This window comes from Molossus molossus, unplaced genomic scaffold (assembly GCF_014108415.1).
Source record: "Molossus molossus isolate mMolMol1 unplaced genomic scaffold, mMolMol1.p scaffold_m16_p_5, whole genome shotgun sequence".
Lineage (NCBI taxonomy): Eukaryota > Metazoa > Chordata > Mammalia > Chiroptera > Molossidae > Molossus > Molossus molossus.
In genome coordinates this window covers 115270528-115292117 of record NW_023425388.1, presented here as the reverse complement: position 1 = coordinate 115292117, position 21590 = coordinate 115270528, and the positions used below count along the sequence as shown (strand labels likewise).

At 47.8% G+C, this 21590-nt stretch overlaps 2 protein-coding genes across 7 annotated transcripts in view; one reads left to right on the top strand and one right to left on the bottom strand.

The window, feature by feature from the left end:
• Positions 1–4807: 4807 nt before the first annotated feature.
• On the top strand, positions 4808–10568 carry PFN2 (profilin 2). Of its 2 annotated transcripts, none has more exons than XM_036243854.1 (3): positions 4808–5060; positions 6973–7165; positions 8905–10568. In XM_036243854.1, exons 1-3 carry the CDS (start codon positions 4929–4931, stop codon positions 9000–9002), a joined length of 423 nt encoding a protein of 140 aa, XP_036099747.1. In that variant the 5' UTR covers positions 4808–4928; the 3' UTR covers positions 9003–10568. The 2 variants fall into 2 exon arrangements, with proteins under 2 accessions (XP_036099747.1, XP_036099748.1); XM_036243855.1 differs by having other exon boundaries at positions 4886–5060; positions 9221–10568.
• Positions 10569–14230: 3662 nt separating this feature from the next.
• RNF13 (ring finger protein 13) overlaps positions 14231–21590 on the bottom strand; it is a 133648-nt gene continuing 126288 nt past the window's right edge. For 2 of the 5 annotated variants that reach the window (XM_036242884.1, XM_036242888.1), the window contains 2 exons: positions 15334–15414; positions 14234–15088 (listed from right to left, as the gene is read on the bottom strand). In XM_036242884.1, the coding sequence (XP_036098777.1) occupies positions 14733–15088; positions 15334–15414 (437 nt within the window). In that variant the 3' untranslated portion in view covers positions 14234–14732. Of the gene's footprint in view, positions 15089–15333; positions 15415–21590 lie in introns of all 5 variants that reach the window. The other 3 variants (XM_036242886.1, XM_036242885.1, XM_036242883.1) reach the window with 3 other exon arrangements.

Genomic DNA, 21590 nt, shown 5'->3' with positions numbered 1-21590 from the left:
AAGAACAGATCATCCATAAAGGTACAATATTTTTAAAGAATGAAAGCGATATAAAGCATTTTAAGATAAACAAAAGTAGAGAGTTTACCACCAAGAGACCACTATTAAAATAACTTCTAAAGATTTACTTTAGGAAGAAGGAAAGGATCATAGAATGATGGTCTGAGACATGAGAAGGAATAATAAGTAAAAAACAATGTATATGTATAAATACACATGTATAAACATAAACAAACATCAGTGTAAAATAATACTAAGGAGGGAGGTAACCAGATTTAAAATGTTCTAAGGTCCTTAGATTGTATGAAGGGAAAGGTTAAGGTATTAATTTAAAGTTTTATCCTGTTAAAAATGCATGGTAAAATTTCAAGAGTAATACTGAAAAAATAGATATTGAACATACAAATTTCACATGAATGAAAAATTAAAGAATAGACTGCCTGTTAATAAAAGAGTCCAGCTATGTGAAGTTCACAACAGATGTCTACAATTAAACAACAGGCAAAGGTGTTGGGGGAGGGAGAGAGAGAAGGAGGAGGGAGAGGGTTAGGAGAGGGAGCACAGGGGAAAGCGGAAAAGAGAGAAAATATGTATCAGATAGATATCAATAAAAAGACAACTGGCACCCTGGCCAGTTTGGCTCAGTGGTTAGAGTGTCGACCTGTGGACCAAAGAGTCTCAGGTTCGATTCTGGTAAGGGCACGTACCTCGGTTGCAGTTTGTCCCCAGCCCCAGTTGGGGTCCTGTGGGAGGCAGCCAGTCGATGTGTCTCTCTCACATCGATGTTTCTTTTTCTCCCTCACTCCCTTCTGCTCTATCTGAAGATAAATGCACAAATATCCTCAGGTAAGGATTAAAAAAAAAAAAAAAAGACAACTGGCTCAGTTCCCTTAACTTTTTACAAAATGGATTTTAAGACAAAAAGCAGTATTGGTGATAAAGAGGGCCGCTACTTAACGTAAAGGTTGAAACCATCAGAAAGAAAATAATTTTAACTTGTATGTAGCTAATTAAATAATCTCAAACTATCAAAAGCAAAAATTCAGAGTTTCAAGGTAAAATGGACAAATCCAGAATTGAAGGTATTCCTTGTTCTTTATTGTAAAAATCATGAATGAAAGTGAGTGAATACAAAAATGATAATAAATATCTATCTATCAACAATTGAACTTAAAAAAAAGTCCACAAAACAAAGTAAATGTACAAGCAGAACAGAAACAGACTTATAGATACAGAGAACATTTTGGTTGCCAGATACTAGGAGGGGTAGGGGAATCTGTGAAAAGGGTGAAGGGATTAAGAAGTACAAATTAGTTATTACAGAATAGTCATGATGTAAAGTACAGCACAGGGAATATAGTCAATAATATATTAATAACTATGTATGGTGTCAGATGGGTGCAGGATTTATTGGCGCAACCACTTAGTAGTTATGTATTGTCTAACCACTGGGGTGTACACCTGAAACTAATGTAATAATGTTTGTCAACTGTAATTGAAAAATAAAAATGATTTTAAAATGGGAAAAAATGTGAGTGAATACAATACATTCACAAGATAACGTGTATTGCTTGTGGGATTAAAGGTTGTTTGTCTTCATTTCTAAACTTTTTCTTGATTGTCAGAATTTTTACAATTAAAACATTAAAAAAAAATAAAGTACGGAGGTGAAATTTTTCGTTAATTGAGGGCTTAATTATGAATTTACTATATTTGGGGTAATTATATGCAATAGTTTAGCTCCTACCCCAATGTTTATCAGTTTGAATACATTTGAACAAATACAACTTAACTTCGTTTCTTTTATTTTACTAAAATGTAAATGATTTACTCTTACATTTAAATGAGTCAAGCATCCTTGACTGATACATCAAAAAAATGTGATTTACCACATAGATTCTGTTTTTATAAATAAGAATAAAAGAATTTTGAAGAGAATGCACAATAACATACTCCAAATTTAAATGTGCGATTACTGTTGTTAATGGCCACATCATTCTGGATGACTATATCTGTTTCTGCCCAGCCATGGCTATTCCCACTGTAGAGATCGGTTACTCTAAAAAAAGTCAGAAAGATACAAATTGATAATGCTTTTTCCCCCTATATTGATATTCCCTTGGACTTAATTTTATTGCTAGTCTTAAAACTCAGTGTTCTACCTCTATTTAAACCTTTTGAAACATGCTCTGATAAGCAAGAGTTCTATTAAATAGCCCTGGCCGGTTTGGCTCAGCGGTTGGAGTGTCGGCCTGCAGTACAGAGAGACCTGGGTTTGGTTCCCGCTAAGGGCATGTACCTCGGTTGCAGTTTGTCCCCGGCCTGGTTGGTCGTGCGGGTGGCAGCCACTCGATGTGTCCCTTTCACATCGATGTTTCTCTCTCTCTTTCTCCCTCCTGCTCTATCTGAACAAAAAATGAAAAAATGTCCTCGGGTGCGGATAAAAAAAAAGAAAAAAAAAAAGAGTTCTATGAAATAGGAATAGATCGTTGTATACAAACAGGAAATAAGGCAATATATTAGGAAGCTGGTTCTAAAGAATATGGGGCAGGATTGTTTTATCATAGTATTGAAAACAGACTCTGAATATATCAGTTAAAAATATAAACTGTAAAACCTAGTCAGTCTATTACACAGAATATATTTTTCATATTATTTAAATTTTACTATATAAGATTGAGAAAATAAGACACTATGCTGGGCCCTAGCTGGTTTGGCTCAGTAGTTAGAGTGTCAGCCCACGGACCAAAGAATCCCGGGTTCAATTCCAGCCAAGGGCACATACCTTGGTTGTGGTTTGCCCCAGCCCTGATTGAGGTGGTGTGGAAGGCAACCGATCGATGTGTTTCTCTCACATCGATGTTTCCTCTCTCTCTCTCTCTCTCCTCCCTTCCCCCCTCCTGCTCTATCTGAACAAAAAATGGAAAAATGTCAAGTGAGGATTAAAAAAAAAAACATTTTGAAAAATATAGAAAAATGATAGAAATTCTAAATTTGTATGAATGTTTTACCCAATCGATGTTTTAGAATCTTTGAGCTTTGAATATCTAGAATATTCAGTTGGTCTAATCCTTTTTCTGTTTAAAGACAATAAAAGAACAAGAATGAAATGCAATTATTTCCAACTCCTTGATATAGTAAGTCAATAGTCTAGAAATGAAATCTTTAAAGCTTCAGAGTAGATTAGTAAAACTCAATTTCAATATACTTTTTAAAACTATCATTTATTATCTTTCCTCTCATCATTGGTGTTTACTTTTTAAATTTATTGGATTATACACAAATCATAACTTTACATCTTGATCAAATCTCACAGTGACCATATCCGTTTTATCAGCACAGTGTAACATTAACTTTTAAGGTGATCAACTGCTAAAACTGAAGGATTAGAGGCATCAACAACCACTACCAAAAGTTGGGAGTAGTAAAGAATGAGTAAGTGGAACTGAATCAGGTAGGAGGCACACTTGCAAAAATGAAACAATTGGGGCACACATTTTATACCACATAGTTATTTCAAATAATCTGAACACTGACACAGTGTGTCACAATCTGACAGGTTCCTGACTTGGCGGTTCTCCTGTGCCCCCAGCCCCACAGTAGTTATGCATTTCAAAGCAAACAGCAGAAAAAACCGGAAACTTCAGAACCCATTAGATTGCTTAGCAACGTTTCTTCTTCCCTCCCGAGCTACCTCCGTGTAAGCCTGTCACAAGCTGTGACCTTACACGGTAACTTTAAAACTAGAAATCAGTTGTCGGCGTTTTAAATGCTTTTTCTTCTTTCTCTTGATAGGCAGCTCACTTTTGTTCATTTAAAACCGAAACTGTAGGGCGCCTCCTCATTACTTGTGTGGTCACAGCTCCCAGAGGTTATAAAAGATGAGTCGAAATTCACAAGGACTCTAACAACCGGTTACCTTGTAAATTAAGGAAGAAAAAAAAAAAGTCATTTTCAGATTTGGGTCCCGAAATGGCTTTACCCTTGGAGAGCAAAAAAGATGACTCCTTCAGTAAATCCGTTTAGATTGTCTTATTCTTTATTTTCGGCCTTTTCTTCGACCACCAATAACTTTCCCAGTTGACGAAAACCAGTTGATACAGGTCGATAACTGTTCGGAATTCACCAGCCCTTTAGCCGCACGTGATTAGCAGTGTGAAGGGGGGAGGGGTTCCTCCAGGCAGAGAATCCGAAGAATGCGAGGTCCCCGGTACCCCAAAGAGACAACAATGAAAGACCCGCAAACTCAGCCACGTTCGCACCAGCCGGCAGCGCCCGCTGACTGCAGGCGGCCGGGGCGCCCGGGGGCAGAGGGTCCCACCGCGGACGCCTGCGGGCCGCTCCGTCCCCGGGCCCCCCCGCCGCAGACACGAGGAAACGCTCCGCATCCCGTCGCCAGGGCAACCGCGCAACCCGACACCGAGGCTCGGGATTCCGCATCCCGGGCGCCGCCGCCGCCGCCGGCGCGCAGCACAGCCCGGCCGCGGGGACTCCCGGGCGTCCCAGGCGCCGCCGGGCCCGGGGTGCCGGGGGCCACGGGGAGACGCCCCCCCGCGGCCCCGGGTCCGAGCCCGGGCCCCGGCGGCCGCCGCGCCCCCGCCGCGCCGCCGGCACGTGGCGGCCGTGATTGTCCCCGCGCGGTATCCCTCCGCGCCGCCCCGCCCCGGCCGCCCGCCCCCCGGGACCCTCGAGCGCGCGGCGGAAGGATCGCGCGCACGCGCAGGCGCGGGAGCTGGCGCGGAGGAGCAGCGCCGCCCGCCCGCCCGCACCGCTCCCCGCTCGGCCGCAGCACCCCCGCCGCGGGCGGCAGCCCCCGCGCTCCGCCGCCCCGCGCCGCCCGCGCCCGCCGCAGCCCCGCCCCCGCCGCCCCGCCCCGCCCCGCCGCCGCGCGCCGCTCGCGTCCCCGCTGCAGTGCGAAGGGCTCGAAGATGGCCGGTTGGCAGAGCTACGTGGACAACCTGATGTGCGATGGCTGCTGCCAGGAGGCCGCCATTGTCGGCTACTGCGACGCCAAATACGTGTGGGCAGCCACGGCCGGGGGCGTCTTCCAGAGCATCACGGTGAGCGGCGCGGGCGGCCGGCAGGTGTGCGGGGCCGGGCCCGCGAGCCTGGCCCGGCGCTGCCGGCGGGGGCGCGGCCGCTGCCCGGGTCCCTGCTCCCCGGGTCCCTGCTCCCCGCTCCCCGCTCCCCGGGCCGGGCTCGGAGAGGCGGGGGAGGGGCCCGTCCCCGGGTGCGAGTCCCAGGTGCCCGGAGCCGCGAGGTGTGCTCCCCACGCCCCGGCGGAGCAGGGCCCGGGGCGCCGGCCGGGTGGGGTCCCCGGCGGCCCTCGCCCCGGAGCAGCGCGCCTCCCGCGCGGCGGGCGGTGGAGGCGGCGGCCGGGCCCGGGATCCTCGCGGAGACTTGGCGCAGGGTCGCCGGGGCCCGGGCCCTGCGGCTGGCGAGCCGTGGCCGCCGCCGGCGTAGGCGGAGCCGTGGGTCCCGCTCCAGCCCCGGCTCTATCGGGTTTTTTTTTTGTTGTTTTTTTAAAAATTCTCCAAGATGGCGAACTGCCATTGATTTCTCTCCTCCTATGGAGAGTCATCGATACACCGTTATCCCCAATTACGCAACAGAGCTCGAGGAAGGGGGGTGCTCTCCGGGGTGTCGAGCGTCTGCGAACACCAAGGGGACACCCCTCCTGCAGGTCCCTCCCCCTGCGGTGGTGGGAGCGAAGACCCAATGCCGATGGGTGATCCCGGTGCCTGGTTTGTGCCTTCGTGGTTCCGACTTGGTTCCACATGTGTGGGATAATTGTCACTCGGCCTCCAGTGCTGCTTCGTTGCTTTGCCGCCTGCTGCCCAAGGCTCGCTCTAAATTAGGACGAGTGTACCCCGTGTGAGACCGGTCCCCTCGTTTGTAGCCTGGCGCTCCCTTCCATCGGGCGCGCAAGTGTCATTGCTGTGCTGCCGGACGCGGCTGGAGGTCTGGCCGGGACCTCAGTGCCCGAAGGGCCCCCTGACCGCAGTGGCCTCCGGCTCAGGGAGAAGGGGCATCCGGTGCCCAACTTCGCTCCCGCAGCCCGAGACCGTCTGCGCGGGCCCCGCTGTCTGGCGGGGGAGGTTGCGGGAGCGAGCTCGGGAATGGCTGGGCCCTGCTATGACTCTGCAGTTCTGATGGGGGCGAGCCTGCCTGGCTGAGGGCATGTGGGAGTGCGCCCTGCTGCCTTCCGGGCCTGGTGGCGACCTCAGTTTCCTTCCAGCCCCCCCTTCTCCGGATCCTTTATTTCACCATTGCCTGCTGCAGTGCTCCCCACAGAATCCTCCTTGCATTTCCCGAATGAAAACCGAGTTACCCAGGTGGGAGGGCAAGGGGAAAGTTGGACAGAAGAAGGAGTAGTGGCTGGAAAAATACGAGGGAAATATGAATTTGGGAATGCGCTGAGGTCTAGGTTTGGAAGTCTGTGCATGTGGGGGAGATGTTCAGGCTATTAGAAGCCGGGTAGAAGTGAACAGACCTGCTAAGCATGGGCTTCATTTCCGAAGACTTTCAAGCAACTTTAAATATGATGAATGTAATTGACTGTAACGTGACTAAGTGTGATAGACACATTGTTGCTGAAAGTTTGTAGGTGTATCTTGACCATTACATAAGTACTTCGGGTCCCACCTGACTAGATACAGTTTATAAATAACTCTTAAGTTGGTAGTTTAGCTAGTATCAACTACCAACCCTTTAGAGATTCTTTTCGTAGACTGGTCTTTAGTTAGCAGACAACACTGTGAACTGTGAAATCTAATTAATGTGAAATATGTAATCACGTAGAATTAAGCTGTTCTTCATAAAAGACTAACACTTGATTTGCATTAGTGAAATGCAGCTGTCTTGCTTTGGTAGTAAAAACTTGGCACACAATCTTTTCTGTTATATTGAGACCTAAAAGGAATTAACTGTAACTTGATGGTTTTTTTTCCCCTTCTTTTTTTGGGGGGACAGCCATTGGAAATAGATATGATTGTAGGAAAAGACCGGGAAGGTTTCTTTACCAACGGTTTGACTCTTGGCGCAAAGAAGTGCTCCGTGATCAGAGACAGTCTGTATGTGGACGGAGACTGCACGATGGACATCCGGACAAAGAGTCAAGGTGGGGAGCCGACATACAACGTTGCCGTGGGCAGAGCTGGCAGAGGTAAGCGAGGGGCTCTTTGTTAACCGTTGCAGCCACATCACAGCTTACTAAGCAGTTTCTTTAACATTTTGAATAAAAGTGTTATTAGTCCATAATGGCTATTAAGGTGGTTTTGGTGAACTGCCCAGCACTGAAGGGAGGCCCCGCTTTAAATTTACTCTCCAGCAGCAGCACATACAGCCCAGCCTCTGGGATCCCGACTTGATTCTAACATGGAATATTCACACCAACTCTCCGGTTTGGGCTTTAGTAAACTGCAAACCTTGATTCTGCCTCAAACTGCTTGACATGTCCAGCGGTATATGGTGTACCCAGATTGTCAGGTCGCTGAAATCGTGGTTACTCCGTCCCTTTGAGTCTTTGACCTTTGGATCACTTCCTTTTCTTCTTACACTTTCGTCATTCATTGCTCAGCGTAAAAGTGGGAAAATCAACAGTGACTCATATTTCTATTAGAAACATTGCAGGGAAGAGAGAAATAATTAAATTAAGGTTTCTGGAATAAGTGGTCCCTTTACCAAAATATTTTAAAAGACTCAGTGTTTGTGATTTAGATATAAAAAGCAGGGAATCATAATTCATTTGTACATTTGATCCAGAAATTCTGATATTCCCTGACTGTTGTCAACATTGCAGAAAATCTTACTGCACTAAATAAGTCTCACAACTTTTTCAAAACTTTCAAAATTGGGGTTTATTATGACATCTGATTAATTCACAAGTATATTTAAATGTGCTGACCTGTATAACTATTTTGTAAATAAAGAAGCATTGTGTAGTCTCAGCAGCAGACTCAGCACTTTTGAGTAGGACCAGCTGTACCCGTGAAGGGCCATGAAGCCCTCTGGACTAGGGTGTCCTGTCGGGATCCTGCCCACACCCTGTGACCGTCCCAGAGGTCACTCTTATTCCGATGTGGCTTAGTGCTTATGACTGTTTCCCTATAGGAACATTAGGTGACTGAAATAAAACACAGATCTCTTTAAATATTAACTGAGCTCAGGTAAATGTTAAAAAGCATCAACCAGTGACAAAACCAGAATGTTTCATACCATGTAGCACTGCTGACATCTAGTGGCTGTGCATATAAAATCTGACATATTTTGGGGATAGACCTTTAAACAGCATCAAAGAAGAACCTGTTGTTGGAAATAATACATCTATTTCGGGATTTTAGTCTCAATTTAAAACAGTGAGGATATCAGTAAGCATAACCCTTAGGTACCTTTAATGTCACCTCTTCAAAGTAGCACTGAAAATGCTATTGGAAATTTGGTCTTGGTTTTCTCTGGAAGTAAGAGACACAGTTAGCCTCACTGGGAAGACTTCATAGTTTGTGCTTAATCAAGCTTGTTAAATTGGGAGAACTTTGTAGAATAGTCACCTAAGCTTTTTAAGTTTATATTTTTGGGGCCAGTCTAATATGTATTTGTCATAATAACTGGAGGTTTTTGCCCTAGAATGGAAGATAAATGATGACGCTTTTCCCCCTCGCTGGTGTCAAAGTATTTTACACGGCGCTGCCTTGATCGGGTTCCCAAAGTGCAGCCAGTAGTTCGTTTTCAGCCTGTAACTAGCTTGCAAGTTCTCCTTTTTGGAGACCTAGTTGGCTTCAGTGCTTGACAGTTCATAGAAAACTGACTTAATGTTAACTTATTAATCGGGGTTCTGTCTGCTAAAACTTATGTGACTTTCTTGATTAACACTCTTCTGAAACACTTTTCTTCTCTCTCTTTCAGTCTTGGTCTTTGTAATGGGAAAAGAAGGGGTCCATGGAGGCGGATTGAATAAGAAGGCATACTCAATGGCAAAGTACTTGAGAGACTCTGGGTTCTAGCTGCTAGGCAGACGCTAAGTATTAGGGGAAATTGCTCTTAAACTTTCCTAGCTGTAAGCTTGAGTCTTCATTCTGGAAATTTTATTAGCAATGCAGGGTGATGGGGAATGAACCTGTGTCTCCTTTGTATCCCTCTGTTGGTGGGGAAAGGTGTCTTTCTTTCTGCCCTCCCCCCCAGTAATTCTGTTCACTTTGTTTTGTTTCCCTGTGTGCTCCAGCATTGGTTATAGTCATGGGAAAGGAAGGTGTCCACGGAGGCACACTGAACAAGAAAGCGTATGAACTCGCTTTATACCTGAGGAGGTCTGATGTGTAAGCAGCCTCTGCCCATCTACCTAGCAACTGTCTTCATCAGCACCCAGTTATGGTCACAGGGCTGCCAGACTGCATGGTAGCTCCTTTTTCTTTACCGATTTTCTAATGTCACGATTCCTGTTTGCCCAATGGATCATTTGTATGTTAGCCACTGTATGTAATCAACCCTTATCTGGCAACATAATTGCAGCACAATAATGATTTGCATGATACCTTGAAATTTGGGGGGAGGGGGCATGCCAAGTTGGGCATCACTTTGTTTTAGCAATTAATGGATATTGATTACTAAAATAAGTTAATATAAGCAAGGTGCCGGTGTACAATCTCTAATTTGATCAGTGTCTTCAGCACTTTGAGCATTTACTTAGCTCATCTAGTCTTCCTTTTCCTAGCGCATGGTTGGGAGGGAAAGTGCATGGATCTTCCCTTCACTCCTTTTCTCCCCCTCCCTTTGCACACGGGACGTTTGGTTTGCTTCCATCTTACTTTATGCAATGCCTGGTTTATTTGACCAATTCCTGATCCCTTTTGTTGACGAGCTGTTGAGAGCTGCAGTAGTTTGCTTGTAGTATTGCTGTTGCACTTGAGTAGACGACCCTTTGGCAGTGTCTGCAGGACGCATGGCGAGTGCAGCTGCAAAACGAGAGCGAAGGCTCTTCCTCCCAGGCCCTCCAGCAGCCGCACTGAGCGGATCCCCAGGGACATTCACTCCATCACTGCGACAGCTCACGTTTCTGTTCCCATCTTCCCTTTGCGCACCAGCTCCACTCTCAGTACAGTTGTAAAAGGCTGCCGTTATGGACATCAGGTGTCCCAGCATAACCATCTGGAGTGTGTCCAGTTTGTTCTTCATAGGACCAATTTTTATTTGCAGCTTAAGTTTTTATATGAAGTTGCATTATTGTGGACTTGGCTGTCTTGTGATGAATTTTTTTCATATGTATCCGTGCCATACTATTGTTAAAATGAACTGTTGCTATTGTGAGATGGATTTTAACTGACCTATACAAGGTTTCTTTTGAATGGCACTACTTTAGGGACATTCTAGTATTTGCTTCTATTGTTTGGGCCTTGTGGATAATGTACAGATTTAAAAACAAATCTTGTTGCTGATTTGTCCATTTCTTCCCCTGCACTTTGTTACATCTGGGATACAGTCTAACTCATCTGATTTAATATGCATTTAAAAAAATGCCATAACTATTAAACACCTTGTTTACAGACAGATGAAATAAATTTATTCCAACCAAATACTCTAGACTCCTGTTGTTTATGTAGATTGTTGGCTTACTGATTTGATACAGTTGATTTTTGACATACTGGGAATATACAGAATAGGCCAAAAACTGCTACAAGCATAAAATCTTTCTTGAAAATTCAGTTGATGGCCTACTCTACTTCCTGTAGTATTTACTATAAATAAAATGAATGCCCGGGAATATCTTTTTAATGGTCTTTGATCTATTAAAATGGCTTTTAGTCATCTCAGGCTCATCTTCAGGCTTAGGAGAGGAAAATTAATCTAGCTCCTAGACACTGAGTATTTCCTCTGCGGCTGGCCCCTGGGTGTGGATGTAGTGGGCAGCGAGGCCCCACGCCGGGGGTGTGTGCGCTGGGTGCCTGTGTCGGACTGTCCCGGGGCCTCTGGGCTGGAGGCGGCGTTGCAGGCCGAGGGCAGGCAGCCCGCTGGGACTCGGGAGGAGAAGCCCTTCCTGAGACAGCGCCGGCGACCACTGGGCTGCGTGCAGTCTCCGGCCTTGGAGGGACGTGGCATCGCCAGCTGTGGAAGTCAGGTTCCGTCCCGGAGGCCGAGACCCTGCAGGTAGATCGAAGTTGAGTAAATATGTTCGTTTAATGATATTTCGGTAAATCGTGAGCAGGAACTAGCAAGCAGACGCTCAGAGAAGAGGTGTTTAAAAGTTGGAGGGGTCTCCCCGGCTGGTTTGGCTCAGCGGTTAGAGCGTCGGCCTGCGGTACAGAGAGACCCGGGTTCGGTTCCCGCTAAGGGCATGTACCTCGGTTGCAGTTTGTCCCCGGCCCTGGTTGGTCGTGTGGGTGGCGACCACTCTATGTGTCCCTTTCATGTCGATGTCTCTCTCTCTCTCTTTCTCCCCCTCCCTCCCACTCTATCTGAACAAAAAATGTCCATATTGAAAAATGTCCTCGGATGAGGATAAAATTTTTTAAAAAAAAGTTGCTGGGTCTAAGTGAAACGGGGGCTGGTTATAACCTGGGCTCCAGAGTGAGGATGGGGAGATTCACAAGCCAGGAAGATCCTTGCGAAACCACCGGCGGGTCCGCCTGAACCACTCGAGCGCCTGTGTGCTCCCGTCTGAGGAGCGCTGTCGGAATGAGCATCTTTCTTACTCACATGTACTGCGCAAGACTAACAGCTTTCTCTTTGAGGTGCTGTCAGGCAGTCCTGGGTTTGTACAGAGACACCGCCTTGAAATACAGGGATCTGGGGCGGCTTTGGCAGTTGGGTGGGCATAGAAATTGTAAAATAAGAACCAAAACCAACCTCGTGGCCTGTTAGGAACAGGAGGGTGGTCAGATGAAGTTTGGTCGATTGGGCTGCCATGACTGGATGATTCGTGGTAAAATACATTCACACTTCAGTTGTGAAGAATTGTTAGGGTCATTAGTGAGAAAGCAGCAACCAGAACTGAAACCCCGAATGCACGAGCCTGCGGGTGATGACAGGTGTGTTGGGGTGTCAGTCAGCAGGTGAGTAGGTGGTAGTGGGCATCTGTGTCATCAGTAGATCATGAAACCAGCCATTGGCCCCCGTGCACCGCACTGGAAACACACCTCGGAAAACACGCTGCAGCTCTGCTTGCACCCAGTGCCAGGAACCCCACCTGAGAAAAGGGAGCTGCAGATTCATGTACCAGAATACCCTTCCATAGTGTGACTTGTAATAACTAAACTCGGAGAACCACGGAGTTCAACTTTCAGGGTTCTGGGTTACATAAATGATTGTCCAAAGGATAAAATAGTCATTGAAGAATGACACGAGAAAGTGCTCACCAACGAATGTTAAATATGAGGATATAAATCAGAAAAAATTTTAATAAGGTATTGAATAGAAATCAGATTTTAATTTAATGTCCTGTTTTAAAATTTGTATAGCTATACTATGAAGACTTTATAAAAGACTTCAATTGAATATTAGAATTAGTAATTAAAACACCTGATAAATTTTACAACTAAAAGGAAGAGTTTTAAAAAAAGTAATTTTTACTTCAGAAAAATTAACTTGAATTTAAAGGAACCAGGTCCTTACGGATTAAGAACTGAGGGAACACAGTATATAATACATGTTACAGTGACTTCATTTTTCCGTATAAAAGAAATTGTTCTGGAACTATAAAAGCTATTACTTGTGTGTTTATGTGCCAGGCACTGAGTTCCATGTTTTGTCTTCACACCCAACAGCTTAAATGAAATTATACAAATGATCAAATTCCAACTCTGCTAACTAGCCTAGTAACTAATGTTCTAGTCTCATGCCTGTGCCTTATCTTGAGAAACGAGGTACTATCAGACAGGAGATGCTGAATTCAGGGTTTTATTTTCATAAGCAGAAATAACTATTTTTTGGTTAATTACACAAATTTTTCTAAAAAGCAATTCAGAAAGTGCAATTCCCCCTAATAGTGTTAAATTTCTTTTAAAATGTATTATTTTTCTTTTTTTTTTTAATAACAAAGGTTCATGTACCTAGTACCCTAGTATGGTTATTACTTTTTTAAAAAAATTTTTTTTCTTTATTGCTTTGAGAGAGAGGAAGGGGGAGGGAGAGACAGAAACATCGATGAGAGAGAACATCAATTGGCTGCCTCCTGCACGCCCCCACTGGGGACCCGGCCCACACCCTGGGCACGTGTCCTGACCGGGAATGGAACAAGTCGACGCTCAGCCACTGAGCCGCGCCAGCCAGGCTGGTTGTTACTCTTTACTGAGCTTTTGTTCCCCGACAATTCCCGTGCCCGCGCAGATCTATCGGGGTATTTCCTTTATCCTTCAAGGCTGTGCGCAGTCTGCTGTAAAGATGCACAGTAATTACAACGGTACCGAGATGCCCACTGTTGGTGGAGAGTTGGGCGGCAGTTTTACCTTGTTGCGGGAAGGACCTAACTGCTTGTGAGCCATCATTTTCCTCTTAAAAGTCCTCAGGCGACGCGTGTTTATCTCGTACCCTGATGCCTTTACAACACTGCACATGAAAATAAGCTGATGCCGGCAACACAACGAAGTTCTTAAATTGGAAAACGTTTATTAACATTCGAACTCCCTTCATACAGGCCATATAAAAACCTTAGTATTTTGATTATATATAAGTCTGTATTTTCTACATAGTTACAATGATGTATAATATAATTTAGCTTTTCATAATACATTGTTTATATACATCATTAGTTCTGTTAAACATAAGCAATTATTTTCAAATCCAGTACTTGAACAATTTCCTTTGTACATAGTTTAGCAGGGCTAATCAGCATAAGATGCTCTTTATTGAGAGGTATATGATCTGCGAGTTAACAGTTGCTGAAGTTAGGTATTTTTGTACAGCATTTACTTTTTGCTTTGATCACAACACAAAACCCTTAAGGATACTGAATTCAGTAAGTTAAGTCCAGTGACATAATACTTTAGCTGATGAGTCGAGTTCATACATAACAGTAGGGTATTAAAAACCTTAAAACTTGAGCCCTGGCTGGTTCGGCTCAGCGGTTAGCGTGTGGGCCGCGGACCAGAGTCACGTGTTCAAGTCCGGTCAAGGGCACGTACCTTGGTTGCGGTTCAGTCCATGGCCCTGGTTGGGTCGTGCATGAGGCAACCAATTGATGTGTCTCTCTCATGTTGATGTCCCCCCCCCCCCCACCTCTATCTGAAGATAAAAATGGAAAAAAGTATCCTCCGGTGAGGATTTTAAAAAAAACACCTTAAACGTGGAAATCTGCACCAGTCTAGACTGTTCCTTTCAGGACAAGACTACTTGGGGATAGAAAGGAAAAAGGCAGCTTTGACTTGGCGGTGCAGCAGGGAAATGCCTGTCGCCTGACGCTGGCACCGTGGTGGCACCAGAAGGGACACCCCCTCAGCCACCCAGGAGCCTGGAGCCAGTCCCAGCGCTGACCCGGCTGTGCACGCGGGTCTGCACCCTGAGCTGTCTGGCTGTTTCTGGAGGGAAGGGGTTGGGTGCGGAGGAACAGCAGCCTCTGACTACCACCCGCAAAGTGAAGTACACTCCTGCAGATAAATCTAGATCGACAGAAAGCTTTCAGTGAGATTACACTGTAGAGTGCTAAAAAATAAGTTATTTCTACAGAAACCTGTGAAGGGAGCAAAGAAATCAACTTGCACACCCGAACAAACATTTTACAGGGGAGTGACGTCGCGCCCGGTGGGTCAGACGGTGTTCGCGACGCTGTAGTCCTCGCTGGGCTGCAGCTGGACCACCACACTGCGCGTGCGCGCGTCGTCCTCGGCGTCGCTGCTGTCGGCGTCCTCGTTGTCGTCGTCCTCGTAGTCGGACGACTCCGTCAGGTTCTGGTGCGAGCGGGATTCCGACAGCGCCCCGAACGACTGGGTGCTGACAGAAGCCAAAGGTCTGAGCAAAGGGGTGTGTTCTGACACCTCGTTTTCTTGGCTGCTGTCTGTGTCCGAGTCTGAGTCACCTTCAGAAGAAACGACTTTTTGCTTGCAGACAGGACAGGTTTTTTTGGTCTTAGTTAGCCAAGGGTCTACACACTTGCAATGGTAAGCTGTCGAAGCAAAATACACATCTTTAGGAAGTATACTGTGGTTGTGAACACTTAAATTTTTACCGTCTATATGCATCATACCGGGACAAAAGAAAAGTCTGTAAAGTTTTATAAATATACCTCCACCTTTTAATGACACCAGTGGCGAGCACAGGGCCTGGCCCAGGCTGTGCTAATCACTGTGGTCTGCCTCCCTCCTCGCACTGAGCTACACGTAAACCAGGGTTCGCAGCAGCAGCTCGTACCATGGGAGCAGGGGAGGAGTCGGAGCTTGTCTCCATCCTCGTACTCATCCAGACAGATGGCGCACACGTCGTATTCGTCTCCTGGGAAAGAAGACAGGAAATCAACTGTATTAAAAGATGTAGAGAAGTACTCTAACTTCTCGCTTCTCAAGTTTGGTCTTCCTGTGTTTCAAATGCCTCCTCATCTCCTGCAGCAAAACCTCTGGGTTTTTGTCAGATCAAGGGACCCGCTTCAACTTCAGCTGAAGCTTTAAATAATTAACCTTTTACCTAAAATAAATCAAAAGATGTCACATTTGTTTACCAATTACCTTCGCAAAAGTTTTATAAAAATAATGACTGCATTAGTGTTTTATATAACTATTCAAAAGCAGTTCTGAAATGTTTTATGCCAGAGACGACAACATTTCACTAGATTTCTTGAAGTTTTTTTTTTTTTTTAAGTAAAAATGGAAACATGTTAGAACATACTCAATTTTTAAAAAATGGAGCAGTGACTAGAAACATTCGGAATGAGACACTGGGCTTCAGGCCTCGGCCGCACCCGCAGGCTGTGCCGCGTCCCTTAGCTCTGGCGTCCCTTCTTTATCTGGGACACGGGTCTGCCCACCGTGCAGGGCTGGCGGGATGAAGCCAGGAGATGTGAGCAACGGGGCAGGCACAGTGTTCAATCGATGGGGCTAATTAACATCACTGCCTTTTAAATGTCTTCTTGGTGGAGTCATCACCTTGAATCAGGAACGTGTATTAAGTCATAGCTCTGTTTTTAAGGAGCCGTCTTACATCGCAGGGCACATACCTCTTGAGTCAGTAGTGGCTTCCTGTGTAGTGGCTGTGACCACTGTTTTCTAAGTAATGAACATGTTAGGTAAAAACTTATAAAACTCTCGGGGAACAAACAACAGTTAAATTCAGTGCCCATCTCTCACACGTTAAAAAGAAAGCCAGAGCCCACGTCTGGACAGCAAGGCTGGACGGACACGACACACCAGGAAAAGAATGTCCGTCCCATCCAAAGAATCCCACTGACAACCTTCAGTCGGTTGGTTATTTATTTACTTATTTAATATATATACGTTTTAATTGATATTTTAGAGGGAAAGGAAGGGAAAGGCAGAAACACTTGACGTGAGAGAGAAACATCAATAGGCTGCCGCCTGCATGCCCCTCCCTGGGAATAGAGCGATGGAGCCCACAACCCGGGCATGTGTCCTGACTGGGAATCGAACTGGGACCTTTCAGTCCACGAGACAACGTTCAATCCACTAAGCCACACGGCTGGGCCATCCTTCAGTCATTTAAAAAAACATATTTAGGAGGAGTCATAAAGTTTCAATGAAAATTACTAGTTTTTGTTCAGTATCATATACATCCCATAACAAATACTAGGTTCTGTGTTAGAACCGTGCGTGTAGAATTCGGTGGGGCTGATTAGACCATCTCAAACTATGAAAATACTAAAGCACTCCCCGGCCGGGGTGGCTCAGTGGTTGAGCACCAAGAGGTTGCCAGTCAGGTTGTGGGCCTGAACCCCAGTGGGGGGCGTGCAGGAAGCGGCCAGTCGATGTTCTCTCTCATCGATGTTTCCATCCCTCCCTCTCCCTTCCTCTCTCTAAAATCAGTGAAGGAAAATATTTAAATAAATAAAGGAGCGCAGTGTTTCTATGTCGGATGATACAGCGGGTCCATTCCCATGGACTGAGGGCCACCTGAGCACATGGACAATCACGGCCGAGCTCCCCTACGGTCAGGCTGTCAGTCTCGTGCCTGTCGATGCGCCTGGACGGACAGACGAGCCCGCTCTAGGCCCCAGGCAGGCGGAGGGCAGCCTGCACTCTGCAGCTGGCCGGTGCAGGACCTTCAACCAGGGAAATGTGACTGATGAGTGGTCGGGACGCAGCGCTGCTGGCTTTGAAGATGGGGAGGAGGAGGGTCACAAACCAAAGAACGTGACGGCCTCTAGAAGCAGGGAAACAGATCCTCCTGTAGAGCCCCCAGAAAAACATGTAGCAGCCATGCTCACATCTCGGGTTGGCCCAGTGAGACCTGTGCTCACTTCTAACCCGCAGAACCGTGAGGTTAGACATCTGTGCTGTTTTCAGCCACTGCGTTTGTAGTCATGACTCCCACAGCAATAGGAAAGAAATACAGCTATTATTCGCTTAGCCTGAGGTGTGGGATCGAAGCTGCAGAGCCCCCAGATCCTCTGAACTGTTCCCAGTGATGGGTCTACACTGAGCTTCCTCATTTTCTAGCCACAGCACTCTTTTGAGGATGACAGGTCGAGATTCAAAGGTGCCGTCTGCGGGCATGGACCACGCTGAAGCCCGGCGCCCGCAGGGAACTAACCCTGATGGCGGGGCTCTGGTGGACGGCAGAGCACGGGTCCGAGTGCCCCGAGTCCTCACCCCGTCGTTCTGTGCAACACCTACGTAAGCTCAGGAAGGTGCTCACCACCTATGTTCCAGCGTCTCCAGGAAAACAGACACCGGCACACTGCCCCGGGCCTGCTGGGACAGTGACGCTGGAGCAGAGTGTGGCCCTGTGCACGCGGAGCCCCTTGGTCAGCCTCCGCCCGGGAGACGGGCCCAGAGGGCACCGGGGCGCACTCAGCCGTGTGCCTGTCCCCGCGGCCTGCGTGCCGCAGAGGGGACCGCGGTGGCCACTGAACCTGCCCGCTGCACTGAGGGTGAGGATGTGACTTAACTAAATGCTCAGCAGCCCTTGAACTGTGGCTAAAATACTTCTGGTTTCATTTGAAACTGGGTCAACTGTATTAAGAACACTTTTAATACTGCCAGAATTTGATCAAAGGACATGTAGGTGAGAAACAGAAACTGGACAAGCACATACTGACGAAAAGCAAGACCGAAAGCAGAACGCAGGTTCTTTCCCATTAAAACACCTGGAAGTGAAGAGGAGCCTCAGGTACAGGACAGCTGGGGACCCGGTCACTGGAGCCCCTCGAAACCACGCCGGTCGCACAGGTATGGGTGAGCTCACAGACAAACCCAAGGCATCGACCGCGACTCCGCCTCCACCTCGGCGGCCTCAGAAGCGCGGTCTGCGCGGGAGCCCGGCCAGGGCGCGGCCAGGGCTAAGGCGGCTCCGTCCCTACGCGCACCACCGGCCTCGACGGGCAGTCTGGCTCCCCCGGGCACTGCTGGCACCTGGAGCCTGTGCTGTTCGCTCCGGGGGTGGGTGCTGCTGGCGTCTGGGGAGCCAGGGACGCCGCCGAGCACCGGCGCCCTGGGAGAAGCGTCACCCCGCCCAGGGGTCCAGGGGTCGAGGGTCCGCGGCGCCAGGCCGGAACCGGGCCCCTAAGACTGCCCTCTGCTGGCGGCCCGGCGCTTCAGCAGCTGTGCGCGGGCGGGGACCAGGCTGCCGTCTGTCTGGACTGTTTGCATTATGCTCACTGGACGATGTTTCAGGGGAACTCCAGCGACATCAACCGGAAAGTGTCCTAGTGCGCAGGTGGCATGACTTCCCCTAGACCTGTCCCTCCCGAGTGTCCCATGAACCCGGGGTCGTCGGGGCAGCGGAGGCCCTGGCCCAGGGCAGGCGTCGGAAGGACTGGGCAGCCCTGCAGCGGCGGGAGTGCCATGGGCGCCGGCGCCCCCTCTGCCCCCCCCCGCCTCCCCCAGAGCCCCCCCAGAGCCTCCACTCGGTGTCCTGATCTCCTCCTCACACCTTCCTCGGCACTCGGGTCCAGTCCCGGGACTACGACGAGAGCCTCTAGTCCCCCTTCCATTCCTGCCCCTGTGGTTTTCTCCACGCAGCCAGGGTGGCTTTAAATTTAAAAAAAATTTTTATTTTTAATTTTATTTTAGAGAGGAAGGAAGGAGGAGAGGGAGAGAGAGAAACATCGATGAGAGAGGACATGGACTGGCCGCCTCCTGCACGCCCCCCACTGGGGATCAGCCCACCACCTGGGCATGTGCCCCAACCGGGAATCGAACCGGCGACCTCTCGCTGCAGGGTTGACGCTCAACCCCTGAGCTACACCGGCCGGACGAAGGGTGACTTTTAAAAAAACATCAAGCACACCATGTCCACCCCATGTAAGTGATCCCCCGTCTGGCCCGGCTGGTGTGGCTCTGCGGATTAAACGTCGTCCCATGGACCGCGAGGTCCCGTTGGACTCCGGGTCAGGGCACAGGCCGGGCTGGGGGCTGCAGGAGGCGCCGATCGATGTTTCTCTCTCATCGATGTTTCTCTCTCCCTTCCTCTCTCTCTAAACAGAATCAATAAAAACATTTTAAAGAGAGAGAGAATACATCTCATTAAAGTAAATAAGTAAATGATTCCCCATCTCCCTTAGAATAAAGCCCGAGCTCCTGAGGACGCACTTCTCACAGCTGTGTGCACGGCCCATGCCTGCCCTCAGCCCTGGGTCAGCCACAGACCTCAGCCTTGGACGGCCTGCACTCAGCCGGCTAACAGAGCATCTGCACGTGACCTTCGGCGAGGAGGGGTCCCCACTTCCAGAGACGACTGAGCGCGCCCGGCGGAAGCGTGTCTCAGGGCACAGAGGCTGCCGGAGTTTGCTGCTCCGTCCGCCGCAGGCCGACGTCAGCCAGCGTAGGCTCCCCGAAACCGAGACGTGAGCCCTCGGGCTCAGCACAGGCCCAGGACAATGCTGGGTTAGCGCTGACATTCTGGACAGTCGGCCCAGGGAAGGTGCGGCACCGGGTTCATAAACTTCGAAACCGAGACGTGAGCCCTCAGGCTCAGCACAGGCCCAGGACAATGCTGGGTTAGCGCTGACATTCTGGACAGTCGGCCCAGGGAAGGTGCGGCACCGGGTTCATAAACTTCGAAACCGAGACGTGAGCCCTCGGGCTCAGCACAGGCCCAGGACAATGCTGGGTTAGCGCTGACATTCTGGACAGTCGGCCCAGGGAAGGTGCAGCACCGGGTTCATAAACTTCGAAACCGAGACGTGAGCCTTCGGGCTCAGCACAGGCCCAGGAGAATGCTGGGTTAGCGCTGACATTCTGGACAGTCGGCCCAGGGAAGGTGCGGCACCGGGTTCATAAACTTCGAGGCAGAAACCAGGGTCCTGGGAGGGACAGGACCTCCACTCATTCCCTGCTCGGCCAGTGGAAAACAAAAACCACAATGGCAGCTCTTTCTAGCAAATTAAAAACAACATTTTTTTGTCTGCTGTTCTCTCCTCCTGCATACCAGTTCCCAAGAAATCTGAACAAAAGACAACATGAAAACTTATTTTTATATCCAGATTTGCTTTAGAATTCTTCCTGATTATTTTGAAGCCCTGGGCAAAGGAACAAACATTTACTTTTGAGATTAGATTAAAAGCAGTTAATATGGTTATAAAAACTAATAGGTAAAGCATGCCTTAATAGGTAAAGAAATAAAAAATGACCAAAGTTAAGTATTGCTCCATTTTTATGTAATCTGCTATAAAGTGCTATATTGCTTCTTTTAGTCTCATGTTACCTTGGAAAATCTCAATGTTTACACTATACAATAAAAATCACTGCTACCTTAAAATGTCAAATATGAAAACTATTTTTTTAAAATCCGTTTTTATCTCAGGAACCCGTCTTCACATACTGATGGGGTAGGGAGACAGCTCCCAGAGGATTTTTCATCTGCTACGAAACGTGGTATGTGACCTCCAGTCCTTATAGTCACAGACCTGGAGAAATGTGTTAACTGAATGACACACGAAACCACAATTCCGACTGAAGAGCAATTTTGAGGAGAATAATGAAATAAAAATATATAAGGAAGCTGGCTGCTTCAGAAGCAAGAAAAGGGCTGAAAGGCTATTATCTTGGATGTGCTGGAAACGGCTCAGTCAATAATTACGCCATTCAAGCATTAACCAGCACGAACATTTCTGGAAGAGCGCAAGGTGAAGAACAGTGAGACAATTAGGAATGTTTAAGATAAGCATGTTCCCGGATTATGGTAAATGTGTGAGGGCGTTAACTAACCTTTGCAGATACGCTACTTGTGACAGGACCTCAAGTTAACGATTTCTGCAGGTTTGGTTCAGGCTGTGCCCACAGGGGAGTTCCAAAAGCCAACTTCTTTTTTGGTTCATTGATAAGTATTTCCAAAATGTTACAGATTTCGCCAACAATAACATTTCCCTTACATTTGAAGCCTATAAGAATTCTTTTCAGCCCTGCCTGGGTGGCTCAGTTAGTTGGAGTGTTGCCCTGTATACCCAAAAGGTTTCGGGTTCGATTCCCAGTCAGGGCACATACCTAGGTTTCCGATTC